Source organism: Biomphalaria glabrata, chromosome 8 (genome assembly GCF_947242115.1).
Source record: "Biomphalaria glabrata chromosome 8, xgBioGlab47.1, whole genome shotgun sequence".
In the NCBI taxonomy this organism is placed as follows: Eukaryota; Metazoa; Mollusca; class Gastropoda; family Planorbidae; genus Biomphalaria; species Biomphalaria glabrata.
Window position 1 is genome coordinate 37,290,812 of NC_074718.1, and position 21,615 is coordinate 37,312,426.

A 21,615-nucleotide genomic window follows, 5' to 3' on the forward strand; every position below is an offset into this window, starting at 1 on the left:
CGGATCTGCTGTTCATCGATAAAAAAGAAAAAACCGCTACCATTATCGATATCGCCGTACCACTGTCTCATAATTTAAGAAAAACTGAGATAGAAAAACAAAGAAAATATGGGAACCTAGGCTTGGAGATTAAGCGTCTATGGAAATTGTCCAAAATAACAATATACCCCATTGTTATATCAACCGAGGGGATAATAACAACTGACCTCACAGACACCTTCAAGGCCCTTAACATTCCTAGGAACATCTTCGTTGCCTGTCAGAGGGCGGTACTGCTGCAGACCTGCCACATCACCAGAAAATTCCTCAGTGGAAACTGATAAAGAGACTACGATGAACTTTGTTTCCCTTTAACGAAACTCGACCCTGGCAGCGCCAGAGAATGACTACTCGTTCATTTCTAACATAATAATAATAATAATAATAATAATAATAATAATAATAAGGTTTGTCTTCGAGCTCAAGGATTAGTGAGGAGTGCAGTATTTCACGTGGCTTCGAAGTCCTTGCTCTGACCTACATATTATGCCACATCCAGCAGATGGTCTGTTTAGACTCTCGTTTCTTCATTTAAATCTGTCCTTCACAGTGGATTTCTTGCACTATTTTAATTTTGTGGTCTCTATCTTCTGTGTCAGTTATAACAAATTGGCGCCTAAACTGGTATTAAAGCTATCTGAAGGGAAGAACTTCGCACTTACAACTATATATATATCTATAATGTAGAGGTTACTTCCCTTATTCGATATCAAACTAATTAATTAATTACCAATAATTAATTGGTTAATTTTTTTTATTGATCAGTATTTTATTAGGTACCGGTACAATAAAGAATTTTTTTAAAGTTTTAACTTTATCGGAGAATGGGTGTGGGAGTAATAACGTGTACAATTATCTTAAGGGACTAAACCCTACATATTTAATGATATTTGTGAATACTGAAAAATTAATTTCTCTTGTTGATATCAAACAAAATAATTACTATACCAGTAATTAATTTACAAACTCATTTTTATTCATCATATATTGTCTACGCCAATGAATATATTTGCAAGGTTTTATCTTGCTCCGAGAATGGGTTAGGAAGAAATGTACAAGCTTTTTACCAGACAGAGTTATAAGATTTATAATAAAAGCCAACTCATCCCCCTCTCCCACTCATTGTCGAATGTCTCCTATTGCTTTGTCCATCAGAATCCTTTGTACTCTGTTTATTACGGGGCTCATGCCTCTGTAAGGAAGTTTGCTAGGCTTTATTTGCATCAAAGTACTGTTCAAATTTTAATCGCAGGATGTCTTCATGATATGTTGTAAGTGCAGTTATTATGTATGTACTTATACTGTGATGCACTTTAACGTTTTACGTAACCAACGAAGTGAGAGAATCAGCAGAGCATGACAAGTTACAAGTGCTATGATTACTTTGTCACGGTCTAACTCTGTGTAGGATGTTACTCATGCCAAGAAATACAAATCTCTGTTGTCTGTTTGCGCTCAAAAAATCAATTTTTTTTTTCAAATGAATTGTAATTCTTACTTTTAATTAACATGTTCTCTCCCCTTGATGTGAATCTATAAATAGGATGTTTATCGTGCATGAAGCGTGGAACTGAAGGATGTGTACTGGCCCAGAGATTGATTAGAATCTCCTGTAGAGGATATCGTTAGAGTCTCTAGCACTAACTCTGTGTCTCAATCTACACTGGAAATAGCCTGATTATCTTAAGTTCATATAAGATACTGTCATAATAAGACTACATATACTTCAGTTCTATAGTTATACCGTTTCAATGTCTGATGTATTTTTCTATATCCCGGTAACAGTAACATTTTGAAATTGTGAATATTTCAATGTATACATATTTATCATATTTACAAATCTATGAAGTGTACAAAGTTATTATGTGTACATATCTATCTACACTATGATATATGTTTGTAAGTTTCTATTATAAATATGTAATTCTTTCTCTCTCTCTCTGCAGTTGAACCTGTCTGTCTTTGAGTCTACTTATCATTCTTTGTCTCTCTATTTCTCTCTCTCACTCTCTCTCTCTCTCTCTCACACATACACTCTCTCCCTCCCTCTCTCTCACACACACACTCTCTCTCTCTCACACACACTCTCCCTTCCTCTCTCTCTCTCACACACACTCTCTCTCTCTCTCGCACACACACTCTCTCCCTCTCTCTCTCTCTCTCTCTTCCATTCTGCATGTCTAGCTAATGACGAGCCAGTCAATAGACGAGTCGATGAACAGTCATGTCACCCGCCTGATGGCATACTGACACAACTACTTGTCAGAGATGACACAACTGTAAATTATAAGTCCGCCGAACGATTCGAATCTAATTAGTTCCGGTCAATATCTAAGTGTGTCTCCAATGTCAGTTGAGCAATTTTGAAGCAAGGTAGCGTGGTCCTGGGTGCAAGGTACCCGTGATCCTGGGTGCAGGGTACCCGTGTTCCTGGGTGCAAGGTACCCGTGATCCTGGGTGCAAGGTACCCGTGGTCCTGGGTGCAGGGTAACCGTGGTCCTGGGTGCAAGGTACCCGTGATCCTGGGTGCAAGGTACCCGTGTTCCTGGGTGCAGGATACCCGTGATCCTGGGTGCAAGGTACCCGTAATCCTGGGTGCAAGGTACCCGTGGTCCTGGGTGCAAGGTACCCGTGGTCCTGGGTGCAGGGTAACAGTGATCCTGGGTGCAAGGTACCCGTGGTCCTGGGTGCAGGGTAACAGTGATCCTGGGTGCAGGGTACCCGTGGTCCTGGGTGCAGGGTAACAGTGATCCTGGGTGCAGGGTACCCGTGGTCCTGGGTTCAGGGTAACAGTGATCCTGGGTGCAGGGTACCCGTGGTCCTGGGTGCCGTTTACTTCTGTCCTCGGCAGCTGATTTTCTTATGGTTTCAATGTGTATCCTACGGCCTTTGTAAATGATCTCCAGCTGTCTCGTTCCAAAGCAGCCTGCGGCCAGGTGCTCTCTTTTATGTCTCTTTTATGTCAGTTAAAGTAAGTTGGGGCCTAAGCTGGTCTTTAAATAATATAGTAAAGAGATATTACTGATACTCAGTAATAAGGAAAATATAATATAATTGTTAGTTTCAGACTCCCAACGAGTAAAACTGATGGGCACTCTAAATAATTATAATATAATTTTATAGTTACTTTACAAACTTTCCTTTCTGCAAACAATAAAGGGGACTAATTCAACTTATACCATCTTATCACTCAAGTACAATTTTTTTCGCTTGTTCGAGATGCTAAACAAAATAATTGATTCCCAATAGTTAATTAGCTAATCGTTTTTTTTTTTATTGAATTTTGTGTTGTCAGTTAAAAGAAATAATTGTGCCAAATTTCATCTTGATTCGATATTGGTGTCTGAAAAAAAACAACGTTTACAAACTTTGTACCAGACAGAGTGAGTTGAAAAAGTGTGAAGAAGCCGCCTTTCTGTGCCCCGAAGTTTTCTCCTTCCTTCACCCTCCCTGGCAGAAGGCTGGAGCACTCTAAAAAAAATGCACCCTAGAACGTAAAACTCTTCGCCAAATGGAGGTCACATCATGGACTTCTTGTTACATTTTTACCATTTGTCTCGTTATGTGATTTTTCGTAATTTTTTAAAAATATAAATAGCATGAACGGAACTGTTTTTAGAGTAGGTCAAACGCTTACTTTTTAAACTGTCCGAAGAGGGTTTAGACAGGAACAGGAAAAGGGGAGACAAATGTGGAGGCAGAATGACGACAGCGTGTAGAGATTTGTGTTGATAAAAGAAATGAAAATTGTTTAATATCGATATTTTAAATTGTGTCCTAAACATTGATGCCCTGATATGGAAAGTCTACAGATATTTGTAAATAAATGAAAATTACTTTTTTTTTCATCAAGGATTTGGAACTTCCATTTAAATTTGTTTCTAATTTGACATTATGCGTGTGACATAAGATTTGATCTCTGGAGCTAGGTTACAACCTCTCCACAACATTTGGTAAAACAAAAAAATGCGAGGCTTGATTGAGGCTTGAAGCTCTATGCGGGTCGTACACTCCGCAATCCCTCCCGAATCCTAAGCCTGGGTTCGCATCGCCAGCATTTTTTTTTGTTCCGAAATAGAGTGTCAACAAATTATTTCAGCATAAACTTTTTAAGAAATGCAGATGTTGTTGTATCCCCAGGTGAACGGCATCCTGTCTCGCACAAGCCAGGACATCACGCTGGACATCAGGCCTGAAGGCTCCAACCTCATCAACATCAGCCTGGGGCCCCTCTCCTACACGTACACCGTAGCAGAAATCAAGTTCCATCTGGCCAACAACGACACGGCCGGTTCAGAGCATAGAGTCTCCGGGAGGTCATTTCCTGCAGAGGTCAGTCCGTTGTTGCCGTGTTTGTGTGTGCGCCTGTGTGTGTGTTTGAATTCCACGGAGACGCTGGGGGTCGTTTGATTTAATAACATTGGCTAGTTTTTATATAAATCAATTTTTTTTTGTCGGCGTATGAACTTGGGACATCAGAGGTCAGCGGTGAACAAGTTATGGAGTAGAGAGATTGGTCAATCTTGGACCGTTGTTTAAAAACAAAAAGAAAGAATGGAGATGGACACTGCGATATAACTTTCCCATTGTTGATTAAATATTTAAGGCCGAAGTAAATATTTGTATTTACTTTTTATTATTTTTAGAGCTTTGAGTTGGCATACTTTCCTATAAATCTTAAAATGGATTTTTGTCAAAAAGCACTCCAGTAAATAGACCAAAAACTTCCAAATTTAATCTATAAACGCTTTCAATTATTTATATTTGAAATGTTCATACTTGGGTGCAAATCAATAAATAGCAATTTTGTTTGGTGTATCCGGTGTAAAGAATAAATATTGCTAAGTGAAGTATTTTGATATTAGTTTTTCTGCACTTCTAGCATTGTGGAATCAAATGTCTGAGTTCTTTAGCACAAACTAATGTGTATTTAGCATTGTGGAATCAAATGTCTGAGTTCTTTAGCACAAACTAATGTGTATTATTTAGCATTGTGGAATCAAATGTCTGAGTTCTTCAGCACAAACTAATGTGTATTATTTAGCATTGTGGAATCAAATGTTTGAGTTCTTTAGCACAAACTAATGTGTATTTAGCATTGTGGAATCAAATGTCTGAGTTCTGTATCACAAACTAATGTGTATCATTTAGCATTGTGGAATCAAATGTCTGAGTTCTGTATCACAAACTAATGTGTATCATTTAGCATTGTGGAATCAAATGTCTGAGTTCTGTATCACAAACTAATGTTTATCATTTAGCATTATGGAATCAAATGTCTGAGTTCTTTAGCACAAACTAATGTGTATTATTTAGCATTGTGGAATCAAATGTCTGAGTTCTGTATCACAAACTAATGTGTATCATTTAGCATTGTGGAATCAAATGTCTGAGTTCTGTATCACAAACTAATGTTTATCATTTAGCATTATGGAATCAAATGTCTGAGTTCTTTAGCACAAACTAATGTGTATTATTTAGCATTGTGGAATCAAATGTCTGAGTTCTTTAGCACAAACTAATGTGTATTTAGCATTGTGGAATCGAATGTCTGAGTTCTTTAGCACAAACTAATGTGTATTTAGCTGGCAGCAGCCAACTTTGAATATGACGTTTATTGTGTCTGTCTATTTGAAAACTTTTCCTAAATCTTCTCTTGTTCACGTTCTTAAGTTTTTATTTCTTTACTTAACTTACTTATAATCTTAAATGTTCAGAAAACTAAAGAAAAGATAAGAATATAAATACCTAAGTACAACCATCAGCAACAAACTGAAATGGAGTGAATACTGTCAAAACCTTTACACCAACATTCATCAACGACCATTCTATCTTAGAAAGCTAAGGAAATTTAACATCGACAAATCAATAATTAAACATTTCTATACAGCAACCATCAGAGTAATGAACTTTGCCATAACCTGCTGGTATGGTAATACTTCACTGGCATAGACATAGACATAATAGACTAATTAAAAAAGCATCGTATGTCACTCTAACACAGTTACAATCTCTTGAACAGCGTTTTCATGAAAGATGTCTTTCCAAAACACTCTTGATTCTTAAGGATGACCTGCACCCATTAAACCACTGTTACATCAGATCTGAACGAAGTGGTCGTCTCCTTTCTACTATGACTAAAACAGAAAGATTTAAAAGCTCCTTTATTCCACTTTCGGTCAGAGAGTTGTAAGGTCATTTGTCGTCATCTAGAAGTACATAGAAGTCTAATTCATAAAGCGCTGGTTGTAAGTTTGTAAGTGTGTATGTGTTTCATGTGTGAATGTTTGTTCGTATTTGAATCTATATTGTTATTGTAAAGTAGTTACGCTGAGGTTTTCTATTGTAGTCAAACTGAATTTCTATTTGATTGGATCAATAAATTATCTTATCTTATCTTTATCGCCATCACATTTTTTCATGTTGCTTTCTCTTCTTTTTTTCTTTTTCTCTCTTCCTGAATTGTATTTGCATAAAGAATGTAAACGGGGAAATTAAAAATCAAAGCGCCAACAAAGAACAGATTACTAATAAACGTTTAGTTTGAAAATCCCCAAAATGTAATGACATAATACTCATTTTGTTTCATTGGTTCTTAGGTTGATTCCAATAAGACTTGCGGAATTTTAATTTCGCTAGATCTACTTACATTTAAAGCAATTTTTTTTGTGGCGAGAATTTTCTAAAACTTTTTTTTTCGGTCTGGAATTGCGTGCGATTGTATAGTTTAACGTGTCTACTTTCTTTCTTTCCATAAACGTGTGTTTCAGAACGATCTATAGTGTGATCAAACAATTCATATATTATTTCTGGGGATAGACCTCACGGCGTGAGTAGGATATAAAAATCCTTACATTCAAAATAGAAGTTAACATTAAAAGATTTTTCAGTTCTTGACTTGTTTGCTGATACCGCAATAACACTTTGTTTAAAGCACTCAACAATTCATTCAAATCACTCAACAATACATTCAAATCACTCATTTCAGTTCTTATTCACCATGTCATGTTTTCGCCCTCCCCCTCCCCCGAAACTAGAACTGCTTCAGCATTCAGTCCACTTGTACTCATACCCCCACCTCCCCCCACATCGTATTATATTTCTAGTACACAGCCGGTAAGTCCTGTTGTTACCGCACACGTCTACCAGTACCGCTATCATGTCAGAAAGTCATTTCCTAAAGTGATTCTATCATTCTCCAATGACTGTGTCTTGCAAACCCCCGCCCCCTCTCCCTCATCGTGCCCGGCTTCCCGCCACCTCTCATGCCGAAACAATTCTGACTGCGGAAAGAGCGATTGGTACAGCTTGTTATGGAGGATTCTCAAAACTTTGTCATTGATACACATACATCCTAATGTACCTTCATGAATCTATGGATCTCATGTTGAAACGAAATTATTTTGTTGCTTTTTGAACAAAATGTCTTCAAATTTTTTACGAATTAGAGTCTTACTAGATGTCATTAAGGAATAAACAGTCGGCAATGCCTAACTGAATGAGAAGGCTATCTATCTATCTATCTATCTATCTATCTATCTATCTATCTATCTATCTATCTATCTATCTATCTATCTATCTATCTATCTATCTATCTATCTATCTATCTATCTATCTATCTATCTATCTATCTATCTATCTATCTATCTATCTATCTATCTATCTATCTATCTATCTAATCTTCTTCTCTTTACGTATTATTTATTTATATTAATTTATATTATATTAAAGGTCAACGTTTTAGAGTTTAAGCTTTTCTTATTTGACCTCATGAAGGGTTAGCAATCTAAAATAAAAAGAATTATAATAACAACAAAAAGCAAACAAAAACAAAAAGCAAACAAGAACAAAAAGCAAACAAAAACAAAAAGCAAACAAAAACAAAAAGCAAACAAGAACAAAAAGCAAACAAAAACAAAAAGCAAACAAAAACAAAAAGCAAACAAAAACAAAAAGCAAACAAAAACAAAAAGCAAACAAAAACAAAAAGCAAACAAGAACAAAAAGCAAACAAGAACAAAAAGCAAACAAAAACAAAAAGCAAATAAAAACAAAAAGCAAACAAAAACAAAAAGCAAACAAAAACAAAAAGCAAATAAAAACAAAAAGCAAACAAAAACAAAAAGCAAACAAAAACAAAAAGCAAACAAGAACAAAAAGCAAACAAAAACAAAAAGCAAACAAAAACAAACAAACTTGGATGTGCACGGTTCTCGAAAATGGTCCCAACGATTTTCTTAGAAATAGGACACAGCTGATATATATATCTTTGGGGAAATAATTACTAGCTAATTGGCCACACTGGGAAATCTCTGATTTGACCATTATAATTGTGTGAAATATAATCTTCAAAAATTAAACTTGGTCTTGACAATCTTTATTTTGGACTATCTTGTCAGCGAGTTTTTCCCACATTTAGGCCCTATTCATCAAACAATTAAATAGACTATCAGGGGAAATTTCGCACAGTAAGTCTGGATCTATAGGCTTATAATAAAAATAATAATAATAATCTTTATTGTCCGTATGGAAATTTGTCTTACAATTTGTGCATTACACCAAACAAAAAACATTATAACTATAAGAAACTAAAATGTACATTCACACCAGACTCACTCATAATTTACATGACAAAGTTTATATCAGATTGTTCCTTTTTAATGATTTGATTGCCATGGGAACAAAAGAATGTTTGTGTCTGTTTGTCAATAGAATTGTATTTACTTTGAATAGATTTCTACAATCGAATTTTTTGTTCGTTGTGAGGAGGGAACAGGGAGGATATTAAAACAATTTCCTTTTTAAAAAAATATCATTCAGTAGTTGGTAAGAGTGAAATATTCGCCCTGAAACGTCATCAGACTCTTGGAGGAGAAGTGATCTTCAAAGAAAACAACAACAAACAAAAACAAACACACTTTTTTATATTATTTGTTTCAGTTAAAATGACTTATTTTTAAAAACTGTATGACTCCACTCTACATTCACTTAGAGACAAGCTTATAAATCTTCTCTGCTCTTCCTTCTCTCTCCTACCCACACTGCGTCAATGGCAATTAATTTAATGGGATTGTCTTTAAGTGGACTTGACGTGGAACTCAGAGTTACTCTTTGCGAGTGTCTGCGAGTGTCTGTGTCTTTGAGCTAGTGGTGATAGACCCGTGTGGGAACCGGACAAACGTACAGACATCAAGACGCACGGCCTGTGAAGTCCAGCTAATACCAGGTTGAAAACATCTCCGTGACCTGGACACAGTTCAAGTGGTTATCCAACGAGGACCTTGATTTCGGCACTAGCGATCAATGTCATTACGTGTTAACCTTTCACGTCAGTGGGAGAAGACGCCATAAGTGACTAATTATCTCCTCCACTTAAGTGAAATACATGCTCAAAGATGACTAGGTGAAAACCCAGGGACAAAATTAGGATATAAACTTTAATTATCGTCAATAAAATACGGATCTAAAATGTAAACAATATTAGTATTTGGTTGAAGTTCAATCCTTCATATAATAATACTGTTGTAACCCTGCCTTGCACCAGTGCTTGTGGTGCGTACCAGCGCACTATTGAATCAGAACAGAAAGACGCTGGGATAGAGGAAAGAACAGTGTATCAAGTGAGTGTGAGGAATCTGAATTGTTGGAAGCTCTTGAAGCCGTCTTTTGGGCTTCCTGAAGACTGTAGTTGGGACCTGGAGCGAAGCGGCGAAGGCTGTCGTTGCCGTTGGCCCGTATTCAGGTAGCTGGTGAAAGGACTGGTAATATCATTAAAAAGACTCTTTGAATGCAGAAGGCTGTTATGTGTTTGTCCTGGTAAGTAAACACACTTATTTATTTGCTGTAGAACTTCGTTGAGTTGCCTACCTTAGATTAAACAACAATACTGTTAGGCACCTCCGCGCTTGTGTAGATAAGTGACTAAGTCTAAACGGAGGTAACCCTCAAATGATGAAATAACACAGGCGAAAGATGAACATTATAAAAGTACTCTACTTTGATGAACTATGTCCTACAAGAAGTTTTATACATGAAGAATGGAACCATCGAAGTTCTTATTATCTACATATCTACTTCAGAAACTGAAGTCAACCTTACTCTAAATCCTAGTTTTGTTTTTACTAATCACGTCACTGTTTCTAAGCAAAACTTTCCCTTTTTTATGAAACAAATAATTTTTCATGTCATACCAATACTGTATCTAAAGAACTACAAGTATTTCTCCTGAGTAGCAGGGCGCTGGGTTTCCGAACCGAGGAGATTTTTAACTTCGGGATAATTAGGACGCCCCTCAGTCCTCCAAACTCTAATGGTCACCTGACACTAGCTGGGGAATGAAGGCGGTCGGTCATTGTACTAGTCACATGACACCCTCGTTAACCGTCGTTGACATCATCTGTCTTATAGATTGCAAGATCTTTTCAGACTTTTACTCTAATAAAATGACTAACTTAACTCGAATCTTTCTTCATGTTTTTATGTTCTTTTTTTTTTTTTTAATAAACAACTGTTGGTCTGAAATCAAAGCTAATTTTCTAATAGTCCCCCATAAATTTCTTTAAGAATACTGGTTCATTTTGTGGTTTTCTAGTGAAGAACTTTCCATTAGTAAACCTTCTCAATACCATATCACAGAAATTAATATAGAAAACCCTGCACCATCAAGATGAAAGCTCAGAACGTTTGGGCCACAAGGCATTCGTTAGCTACAAACAAAGGAAGAAAACAAACAGTAAATATAATTTTTTTTTCCGAAAACTTAACTTTGCCGTCTATGTTTGGAAATATTCAAAACTAGTCAAAATCTGATACAGTCTTGACTCCTCTGCTCAACACTAGAAGTCATTTTTACCGATATTTTTTATCAGCCTGTTGGAGCTCTTGTATTTCCAAGTCTGACAAGGTTATTTTTATTGTATCTCTTGAAACAACAACAACAACAAATTTTAAAGTTCAGGGGTTAGGTCTGGGTTAAGGGTTATTTGTTTTTAATATTCCCTCTTATCTTATAATTCTGATGATTACAAGAGCTAGCGTTCACAATTACATTCTATCGGAACACCCCTCTTGTGTCCCATCCAATACCATAAAACACACACATAAAAAAGTATTTTGAGTAGCGATGTTTGTTCTAGTATATATATTCTAACAGTCTTGAATGTGATAACACACAGCATGTAGGGAATGTAACTAAGCGCTAGTTGTACTTAAAAAATAAATTATAATTATCATTTACTAAATGTTTCATTACTCTTGGTTTCAATCATATATTTGCCTTTGTTCCTTTTTTAAAAAAAAATCTTACTTTATCAGTTTTTCTATTTCCTTTTAAAATGTCTCAAGATAAATGTAGGTCGGAGCGCGGCGCTGTACTTAATTCAAGGTAACTTTAGCTAGTGGTTACAATACACACAAATGCACGCGCAGTAACATACATACATACATGCATACATACATACATACATACATACATACATACATACATACATACATACATGCATACATACATACATACATACATACATACACTCATGTTAACATGTACATAGCTAATCACGAGTTTGCTTTAGTTGGTAAGCAAGAAAGACCTAAAGAAAAAAAAAAAGAAAAATGACAGACAGAAAGAAAAATAGACAGATAGGCAGAAAGAAAGAAAACCTTACAACTTGTATTGACCACGCTTCTTGTAGATTGGGTCACGCGGACGTTTGGGTGAGTAAATGTACTCAGCAGCAGCCTCAGGTCCAGAATAGTCTACAGTTACATCTACTGTCTACTGGTCACACATAAACCTCCCCTTTCCCCTCTCTTACTAACCATACCCCCACCCCACCCATCCCACTGACGACTCATCTTGTTGACAGAAAAACGTTATGTTTGTCTTCTGCCTCCCCTCCCAGACTACTCCCTCCCCCCCCCACCAACTGCTTACATCTCACCCAAAACACCCAGAAACTTTTTAACCTCCCCACTCTTTTTTTTTTCTAGATCCTTGTTTGTATTACTTTTGACCAATCAGAAATATAAGAATTTTTTTCTCCTCCTAACGTTACGCTACGGAGGAAAAAAAAATAAAATAAAAAGATGAAGATCGATCTTCTCGTCTGCCAAATACGAGAACTAAAGTAAAGGGTTAAAAAAAAAGGTTTTCATCAAAGATGTCTAAATTGGCGCCGTTTTGTAGAAGGTTGACCGTTTGAACTGTAGCCCATGTAATCTCGTGGTTTTAAAGCCAGTGCTGGATAGAAACATAAAATATTAAAAAGTAAACTCTTCCTACGAAACAAAACAAACTTTTAGTGTTGTTATTTTGACTCCTTATTTAACTAAAATAAGTAGATCAGTTTGAACAGAAAATACAGAACTATTATAACAATGCATTTAGTTTACCTTCCTATTCCTAATATTTGTACTACTGTGATTTTTAGCGTCCCCCGAAAGGGGAAAAAACGCTATTAATTTTGTGTGGCCTGTCTGCCCGTCCGTCTGTCCATCCGACCGTCCTGTTTAGTTCTCAGAAACTAGAAGAAAAAGTAGTCGTTGCATCCAAACTTTGAATGATCTAAAATATGATGTCCGATTTTCATTTTCTCTTCTGTTTTTAGGTGGTTAGTTGGATCTCTACTCTACTTTTTAGGTGATCAGTTGGATCTCTACTCTACTTTTTAGGTGATCAGTTGGATCTCTACTCTACTTTTTAGGTGATCAGTTGGATCTCTACTCTACTTATTCCAAAAGAGTTAGAAGAGTCTTATCAAAGACGAAGTGTTGTCCTGTTTGCTTTAATGTGAAAAAAAAAAAAAACGCCAAATGATTTTTTTACAATTTTATTAATTTAAACGATCAAAACAAGACTATGGCTTAAAGATTCCTGGTCCATTGGTCCATTATTGACTTCGATGGGGGCCGCCTTTGAGTTTGTGTGATAACACACATTCTCTTTGTAATCATGTTCTTTTTTTTTTTTTCGTTTCTGGCAGAGTATTTTAATAATCCAAAACAAAAATGTTTGTGTTTTTCTTTCATAATCAAAATTTTAAGTTCATTCAATTGTACCACAAAGTAATTCGACTATTTAATAACCAATAGTGATTTTTTTTATATTGTGTCCTTGACATTCGTTTATTTCAACATTTCTTCCAATCTTTTTCTTTTCAGTTTCTAGATTTAGCTACTATTTAATTTCATTACTTGACCAACGTAAAAAAAAAAATAAACAAGGTTACAAAAACAGTTTGTGTAGAAACACAATCTCAAAATCAGCCCCCGAAGTTGTCCACCCAGGCAGGTAAAAAGGCAGGCAGGTTTCAATATTTTTAGAAACAACATCAGAATGAAATTCTATCAAAGGCAAATGGCAGAGAAAGATGGAGAAAGAAGGTTAACAGATCTTGTGTGGTGCCTAACGTGTCCTGCAGACCAAAGAATAGGTGAAAGTGAATGTGAAGTTCGATGTGAACCTGGCCTAACTGATGTCTTATAATGAATATCTAATTGATGTAATTGTTTTGTAAAGGGGCAATCTTTTATTCAAATCCTCAAGATATAAATATTTCCGTAAAAAGGATAATTCTCCTTCGACACGATACTGCAGTCTATTTACGTGATAATATGAAAAACTTATTATTTGATGTTTTAAAATTATGGCCAACTTATATGTATATTAATTATTAACTAGATTTTTTCTCTTTAATATTAGGGAACAATTTTTTGTGTGTAAATGTAGTAGTTAGTATAACAGAACTAGCAATAAATTTATAAAAAATCTAAAACCGTTTGCATAAATATGCTAAAAATATATTACCAAATGTTCTCCCCTACTAAAGAGACTCCAGTTATTGTTACTATTAATAGTGAATAGTTGTAAAAGTGTTGTATTTTTATGAAACGGACAGACATTCTATACACAACTAATAGCATCTTTTCCCCTTTCGGGGGTCGCTAAAAAAATGTAAACAGAGCAGATTACTCTAAATTTTAGTGTGAAAATCCCTACTACTGCACATAGAACTGGTGTCTAAATATCTGTAGGTTACAACTCGTACTGAAAGTGAATTCATGGACTTATACCTGGGTTCATAAAACGCAGAGCATTCACCACTTTAAATATTGTATCAAGACGTTCCATCCCGCACTGAATTGAAGCCATTGGCTATAGAAAATAGAGAGAATAAGAAAACGAAGTGTTAATTGACCGTGTTTGTCTGTAGAGGTCCTCCTGATAAGAGACCGAGGACAAATCAACAAATCTCGTTCATCTCCCCTTGTTTGACAGTTATTTCCCTTTCAACAAAGACGCCGTGCAGTGACGGCCAGAATTACGCTTTGAACGGTCTAAGGGAGAAAGAAAAAAGTCTAGAAAGTTGGATAGCAAATAGTTGACAATAGTGTAAGTTAATCATCCTTTTGGTAGAGAAATCGACCACACCAGCCAGACTCGGATTTGTTTCAGATTAATATGAGTAACAAGAATAACACAACAAATACTTTAAAAAAAAATCACATGTTCAGTGTAATCTATATTAGTTAGTTAGGATCAGTCATGTAAAAAATGTGCAATAGATCTAGACAATGAACAATAAATCTGTAGGAATTATACTATTTTGACCAATTGTTTTTGATGTTTTTAGCCCCCCCCCCAATAGACTAGGATTCGATCACATATCTGGACAATTTTAAACAAAAAAAATGGGGTGCGGGGGAGAAAGAAAGGGATTTTTACCGTAATCAGATTTTAAAAGCCTTTACAAAAAAAAAAAGGGAGGAACTACCTAACTTCGAGCTCGAGGCTCTCACCTTCTCAGGAAGAGGTGCAAGCCACTCCACAAACGAGGTACCTTTGACTGGTAAAAATTGTATTGTTCTATATTGTTGCTTTCAATGTAAAGCAAGTTCTACAAAGGGGACTAATTCGTAATATACCACCAATTCAGTCAAGTAAAATTTATTTCCCTTGTTTGAAAAACATAACAAAATAATTAATGACAATAGTTAATTAACTAATTGGTTATTTTTGTTTTAAAATTGTTTCTTGTGTTGTCAGATAAAAGAAACTATTGGGCAAATTTCAACTTGATCTGAGATTGGCTGTCGGTGGAATAACGTGTACAAACTTTTTACAGGACAGACAGACAGTGTGATTTAAAATTAGCTTTGTAATGACTACAAACTGGGCTTATATCCGGTTAACTATATATGTACTTCATGAGTCACGCATATGTAGCATACGTATATTAATTTTAATGCAACCTTAAAAGGTGTAGAATGAATCCCTAACTTTTGAAAATTTTTTTTTATTTTTTTATAGCATTTTTGTATTTTACATGGAAACATACAATCTTTTCTGAAGTAATGTTATTTAAAGATTTTAACATGCCATACCTTATTAGAATTCAATATTAGGCCTTTATACTTAATATGAATAACCTGTAGTATCAAAGGCATAGTGAAGGGTAAAGAGGGCACGATGCCTCGGGCGCCACCCCACGCAGAGAGGAGTCAAAAAAATATTGTAGATATTTTAGTTAGTTCTAAGATATTTCTATGTGATTTTCATGGGAAATGAAGGTTGGTTGCCGCCAATAAAGTTTCTTCCCCAGGGCGCACGTTTTGCTCACAACGTCTCTGTGTAGAATACACTAAATAACTCATATTATATATAAAAACAAAACTACCTCGGTCAGTGTGTAACAGGCTATAAACTATATGACCGCTGTCTCGTCTCACTCAAGAATCTGGGACCAAAAATCGAAAACTGATCAAATCGACCGATAAGGGACTAAAAGAAGAAACAAAAATGGCCGCGCTGACCAGTCCAGTCAATTAACTGTATGAAAGACATCTCTGATGCTGCCAACAGGTTCCTTCCTAAGGATGGCCTCTCTCAAAAGCTCTCGCCAAATGACCATAATTAAGACTGAATACTGTGAATCCCTTATCCTTTTTATGTCTGGTATTAGTATTTCAACCCAAACCGTACCATTGCTCAGTTTTCTTTTTTTTTTGGGCCATTTTTTGTGTGTGTTTCGTTCCGCCACTTCTCCCACTGGGAGAGGTTTTTGAGTTTGTCGAGAGCCCCGTGACCAGGCGAGGAAGATGTTTTTGATGCTCTCCCCTCTTGGTTAGTCACACGGAAGAGATGGCAGTGATGGGGTGGACAATGGCGGTGCCATCGTTTTAATTTACCGAATGTTTTGGGAATCGAAGAAAATGAGAGAGAGAGAGAGAAGGGTGTGAATGTGTTGATGTTCTATATGTGTGTGTGCATGCTGTATTTGAAGCTGGATGTGTAAAGTCAGTGTGCAGAGTTAGCATGTTATCTAGTCAAGAAGTGGCGTACCTAGGCTATTTGATGCTTAGTGCGGCAGCTCCGTTTGATGCTTTAAAAAAAAAAAAGAATAACTAGAAAAAGAATAAGGTTTGTCTTTGATTCACAAGATTAGTGAGGAATGCAGTATTTCCGGTGGATGCGAAGCCCCAGCTGTGACCTACATATTTTGCCATGTCAAGGGCAAGCATAACCATTGTCAGCATGTGGTCAATAAAAAAAAAATAACCAAATAAAAAAATAATAAAAAGCCCATAACACACGAATGCGCAGCCATCAAGTGTTATGTTTTACTATTTTAACTATTTTAGTTCTATCAACACAACACGATGATGTAATAGATTAATTAAGATTGCGATTGAACTGTAGATTTTTTTTTTAATTTGAAGGTCCTACAGCCTCTACGTCTATTTACTTGTAGAAATACTATACGTTATTGAAACCTACCATGGCATTCAGTTTTAGCTACATTGTAAAACGTCAATTAAGAGGGCAGAAAAAAAAAAAGCTTTGGTATCTAGATGTTACCATGTGTGGTAAGAGGCGTGAGAGGGTTGAAAGGCTTTTTGGTGAGGGGCTTAATAAGCAGCATTAAAGTGGCAGTGGAACGTCAAGCAAAGATACGCCCCCATCCTTATGGTACCGCCCTGGTACTGTATAAGAATTAAGAATGTCTGTTTGGTCGTGTGGTATATGCGTTTGGCGGTTGTCTGGTCGAGTGGTATGCGCATTGGATGGCTGTTTCGCGTACATGATGGATATGGTCGCACTATGTCATTTTCTGATCAAGGATAACCCCGAGGTACCTAGGCTTTTTGTCCCACGATATAATCTTGCCGTCCATCCGTAGCTCAACTGCTTCCTTCACTATATAACGCCCTAACGTAAACCATGAGTAAACCGACTTTGAGTTTCGAACCCTGTCCTCTATTGTCCTGCATGAGGCTCTAGCTGACGTAAAAATCTTCAATTCTATTGGAAAATCCGAAAGTTATATAAGAAAACGAAACGATGTAACTTGAATCCATCATATCTGGTAGTGTTGTTATAGTGAGTCTCGCTCTATCGACACTCATCTTGATTCACTATTTCATATTGTAAATAGAAACAAAGTGGTATCCGTTTTAGGTAACATCGAAATTAATGCAATATTTTTGGTCATTATCTCTTTGATTAATCCCTTTGAGATAAAGTGATGTCGCAATACCTACATTAACAGAAAATTATCATAAGGTCGAATGCGTGGATAGTTTGCGACTTCTATTTAAACTAGGCTTCTATTTAATGTTGTTGGCGAAGACACGTATTAAAAGAGACTCAAATTTGTTCAGCTCGTTAGTGAGCTCTGGGTTATGTTCTATGTAGCTCACTATCTAGTTAACAGATTTCTGATTACGATAATCATCATTTAAATTTTTTTTGTGCATTAATTTTAATTCATTAGAGAACAGAAAGAATGGAAAAAAAGAAATTACGGTTCATGCCTAATTAAGAAAATGAAATAACCTTGACATTGGCGGATAAGAATATAAAAAAAAACTCGTTTCCGGAAGCTAATGGAATAGAATAATGAAATCTTAATGAGTCACGTGTTTCTGCTGTTTCAATAATTGAAACAAATTAATGAATAATTAGAGTTGTCTAATCCAATGACATGACCCAGAAGACGTACACAGTATGATCTCAGTAGAAAGAGGACGCTATATTTATTTCATTATAATCATTGCTAGAAGCTGTGTGCTTATTTTAAGCAAGACAACTTGTTAGAGACAGGCAGACAAATTGATAAATCACACATGTACTAAACAGACAATGGCACTTATAAGGACCCTTATCGGGTTAGGCAGTTATATCTATTAAATGAAGAAGACACATTTGACATTGTTTACTTAATTTAAATTTAAAAAAGAAATTCAGTTTTATTTTTAAATATGCGTAACTTTATTCTTATTTTGTGGCAAATGCTATATACGTGTAGAGAGAGAGAGAGAGAGAGGGTGTCGACAAAAAACTCCCACCTCTTAGCATAGAGTACTCTATGCTTTGGCCACTTGGTCATTCCAAGGGTCAGTGCCTGACATAAACATGTCCCTAGTGCCAATATCGTCTGGTAGTTCCATAGGTCCAGTGGCTTATTTACGACGGGCAACTTCGTGTCCGATAGCTCAGTAATAGAATTGCCATTCTCTTTTCAGACCTAACGTACGGACTATGGTACTCTGAAGTGAAGTATGGCCACTAACATCTTTTCTAAGATTTGCTAGACAAGAAGTAATAGGACAATGTTTGACAAACATTTAATAAATCGGTTCTATAATGAAACTATATCTAATAAATATATCTTGACAACAAGTACAAATACGTGAGAATAATTGTTGCATAAACATTTTTTTTTGCGAAATGTGATGCCAAAAGTAAAACAAAATGTAAGTAAAGGTTACAAAGAAATCGGCCCCCGAAGTGGTCCACCCAGGCCGGTAAAAAGGCAGGTTTCAAAATTTTCAGAAAAAAAACATCATAAAGACAAATGACTGAGTAGAATGGAGAAAGAAGGTTGACGGATCTTGTGTGGTGCCCCAGCGGTCCACAGACCAAAGGAAATGTGAAGTTAGATGTGAACCTGGCCTAACTTATGTCTTATATTGAATATATAATTGCTCTAATTACTTTGTAATTTTTTTAGGGACCATCTCTTATTCCTCAGTAAGTAAATAAGTAAGTTCCCCTTTCAGACCTTGTGGTCTATAGGGCAGATGATGTAAAGGTCATCTGATTCTGTGGCCTACGGTTAACGAGGGCGTCATGTGGCCAGCACAACGATCAACTGCCTTTACTTTTCCCCAACTAATGTCAGGTAACCATTAAAGCTGGAAGATCCCGAAATTTAAAATACCATTCTTCACCATGAATCGAGCCCCAGACCCCGGTTCGGAAGTCAAGCGCTTTACCGCTCAGCCACCGCGTCTCCCTTATGCCTCAAGAAAAAAACATTTCCGTAAAAAAAAAAAAATTCCTTTAGTTCTGTGTTCTATCTCTATAGTCTGTGTGATATCGCAACAGTTCACGCGATAATATAAAAAAAACAACTACTTATTAATTTTTGTTTTAAATTAGTTCCAACTCATATGCGTACTAAATAGATAAAAATACAAATAAAATAACAAAAATTTTGACAAAAAATATAAAATCGTTTGCATAAATATGTTAAAAATGTGATATTACGGTGTATCCCCTACAAAAGATCCTCCCGTGTTTGTTACTATTAATAGTGAATAGTTGTAAAAGTGGTTTATTTTTAATGAAAAAAAAACTGCTTGCATTAGTGATTTAAAAAATTAGATTTTTCGCTTTCAGAAAAGAAAAAAGTAGCCTTTGCATCAGAACTTTGAATGGTCTAAAATATTATGTCGGATTTTCACTATCTCTTCTAGTTTACGAGATCTAAACGGGACGGACGGACAGACATTCCACACTAAACTATAGGGTCTTTTCCCCTTTCGGGGGCCGCTAAAAATCTTTGCCTTCTTGAATACTCATTAAACCTCAGTGTTACATTTTAACCACGATTTTTAAACAAGTTTTTTACCGTCTGTCTGGTCAAAATCTTTTAGGTTTACTTCTCCCACTTCCTACTTTCGGATCAAGTTGAAACTTTGCACTTTGATTCATTCTCCATGACAACACACGAATAAAGCTTTTTCCAATTATTTAATCAATTAGTCGTAATTATTTTACTTCATTTTATAAGTAGAATATACTAAATAGGTGACGGGAGACCCGTGACAATAACCACAGTAATGTATAGAATTTGGTCGTTCGCTAAAAATGTTAAACTAACGATAGACTAATAAAAGCTTCTATTTTTATAAGTACTTGAAAAGCTAAGTGGCAAAACGTGTTGGCCGTACATCATAGACGAGCACATATTTTAGCTTTGTTTATATGGTCAACTTGTGAGATATCATTTTATTGAAAAACAATTGATTCATTAATTTTGTATTACATTGTTAATTTAAAAAATCGATTGATTCAAATTCTTATAATATAAGCAAGGCTTTTAAAAAGTTTTTCTTATATATAACTAGTTTTTAAAAATTTACTTTAGTATGTCTTTAACGCAACAGCATGTTCAGTGCTAAATGACCCAACCTCTTTTGTGGACTTGTGTGTGTGCGTGGTGGGGGTGGGAGGTGTTAAGGAGAAGGTTTCCGTGCTGTCTTTAGATGTTCAGCAATCACAGGCTAGCTCAAGTCGGGATTCAAACTTTGAGCCCTAGAGATAAGAGGTTTATACCAAACATCCCACATCGACATTTCTGTTTCATCAGTCTTGCTAGAAATGTTGTTAATACGGTTTCAAGGTCAGTATGTAACCTAATGGAGCGTGGTGGTAGAAAGGAAAAGCGCTTGGCTTCCCAATCGAGAGGTCTCGGGTTTGAATGTCGGCAAAGAATGGGGGTATTGAATTTCAGGATTTTTAAGATGCCATTGAGGCCAGCCACCTCTGATGGGTACCTGACATTAGGTAGGGAAGTAAAGGTGATTGTATTGGCCACATGACACCCTCGTAAACAGGTCAGTCATACACACAGATGACCTTTACATTATCTGCTTCATAGATCGCAAAAAAAAAGTGCTTTACTTTACTATCTAGCCATTACCTCCAGTTACTTTGCATAATCGATGGATTTAGACCAAATGTTTAATAAAACAAACATACATTCACATAGATAGACACACACACACATTCACACACAGCAAGCTATCTGGCCAACCAACTGGCGGTAAAAACGAATTAGCCTCCCCTTAATGTCAGGGACTGTCACGGACGGGGACGTCATTTATTTTATGAGCTAAAGTGTAGGGCTAACTTGTCCCCCCCCCCCCCTCCTTGTTTGCTAAATATGCTGGAGCCTTCTACCTCCCACGGATACCCTCCTCAAGCACCAAGACCTCTCCACCTTGACTCCACCCTGCACACATATACACACCGATATAGCATTATTGATTAAATCGTGTAGAGTTGATTTAATTTTCGCCTTCTACGTCCACCACAAGGGTTAACCTTTGACCCATCGCCCCCCCCACCCTCTCTTTCTATCTTCAGAGAAAAGTTTTGAGGGTTTAACTCGGCGGGGAAAAGACTTAAGTATTTGACGAGTCGAAAAGTCTCCTGGAGCCAGCGCGTGTATGAGGAGGGGATCAGATGGTACTATGGAAAACCAGATTTTTGAGTGAGTCCACTAGTTT

The 21,615-nt window shown here is 36.2% G+C and overlaps 1 protein-coding gene across 2 annotated transcripts in view; it reads left to right on the top strand.

Moving 5' to 3' along the window:
• LOC106050404 (putative carbonic anhydrase-like protein 1) overlaps positions 1 to 21,615 on the top strand; it is a 77,124-nt gene that overhangs the window by 22,152 nt on the left and 33,357 nt on the right. For both annotated transcript variants that reach the window (XM_056039442.1, XM_056039441.1), the window contains exon 5: positions 4,180 to 4,371. In XM_056039442.1, the coding sequence (XP_055895417.1) occupies positions 4,180 to 4,371 (192 nt within the window). The remainder of the gene's footprint in view (positions 1 to 4,179; positions 4,372 to 21,615) is intronic.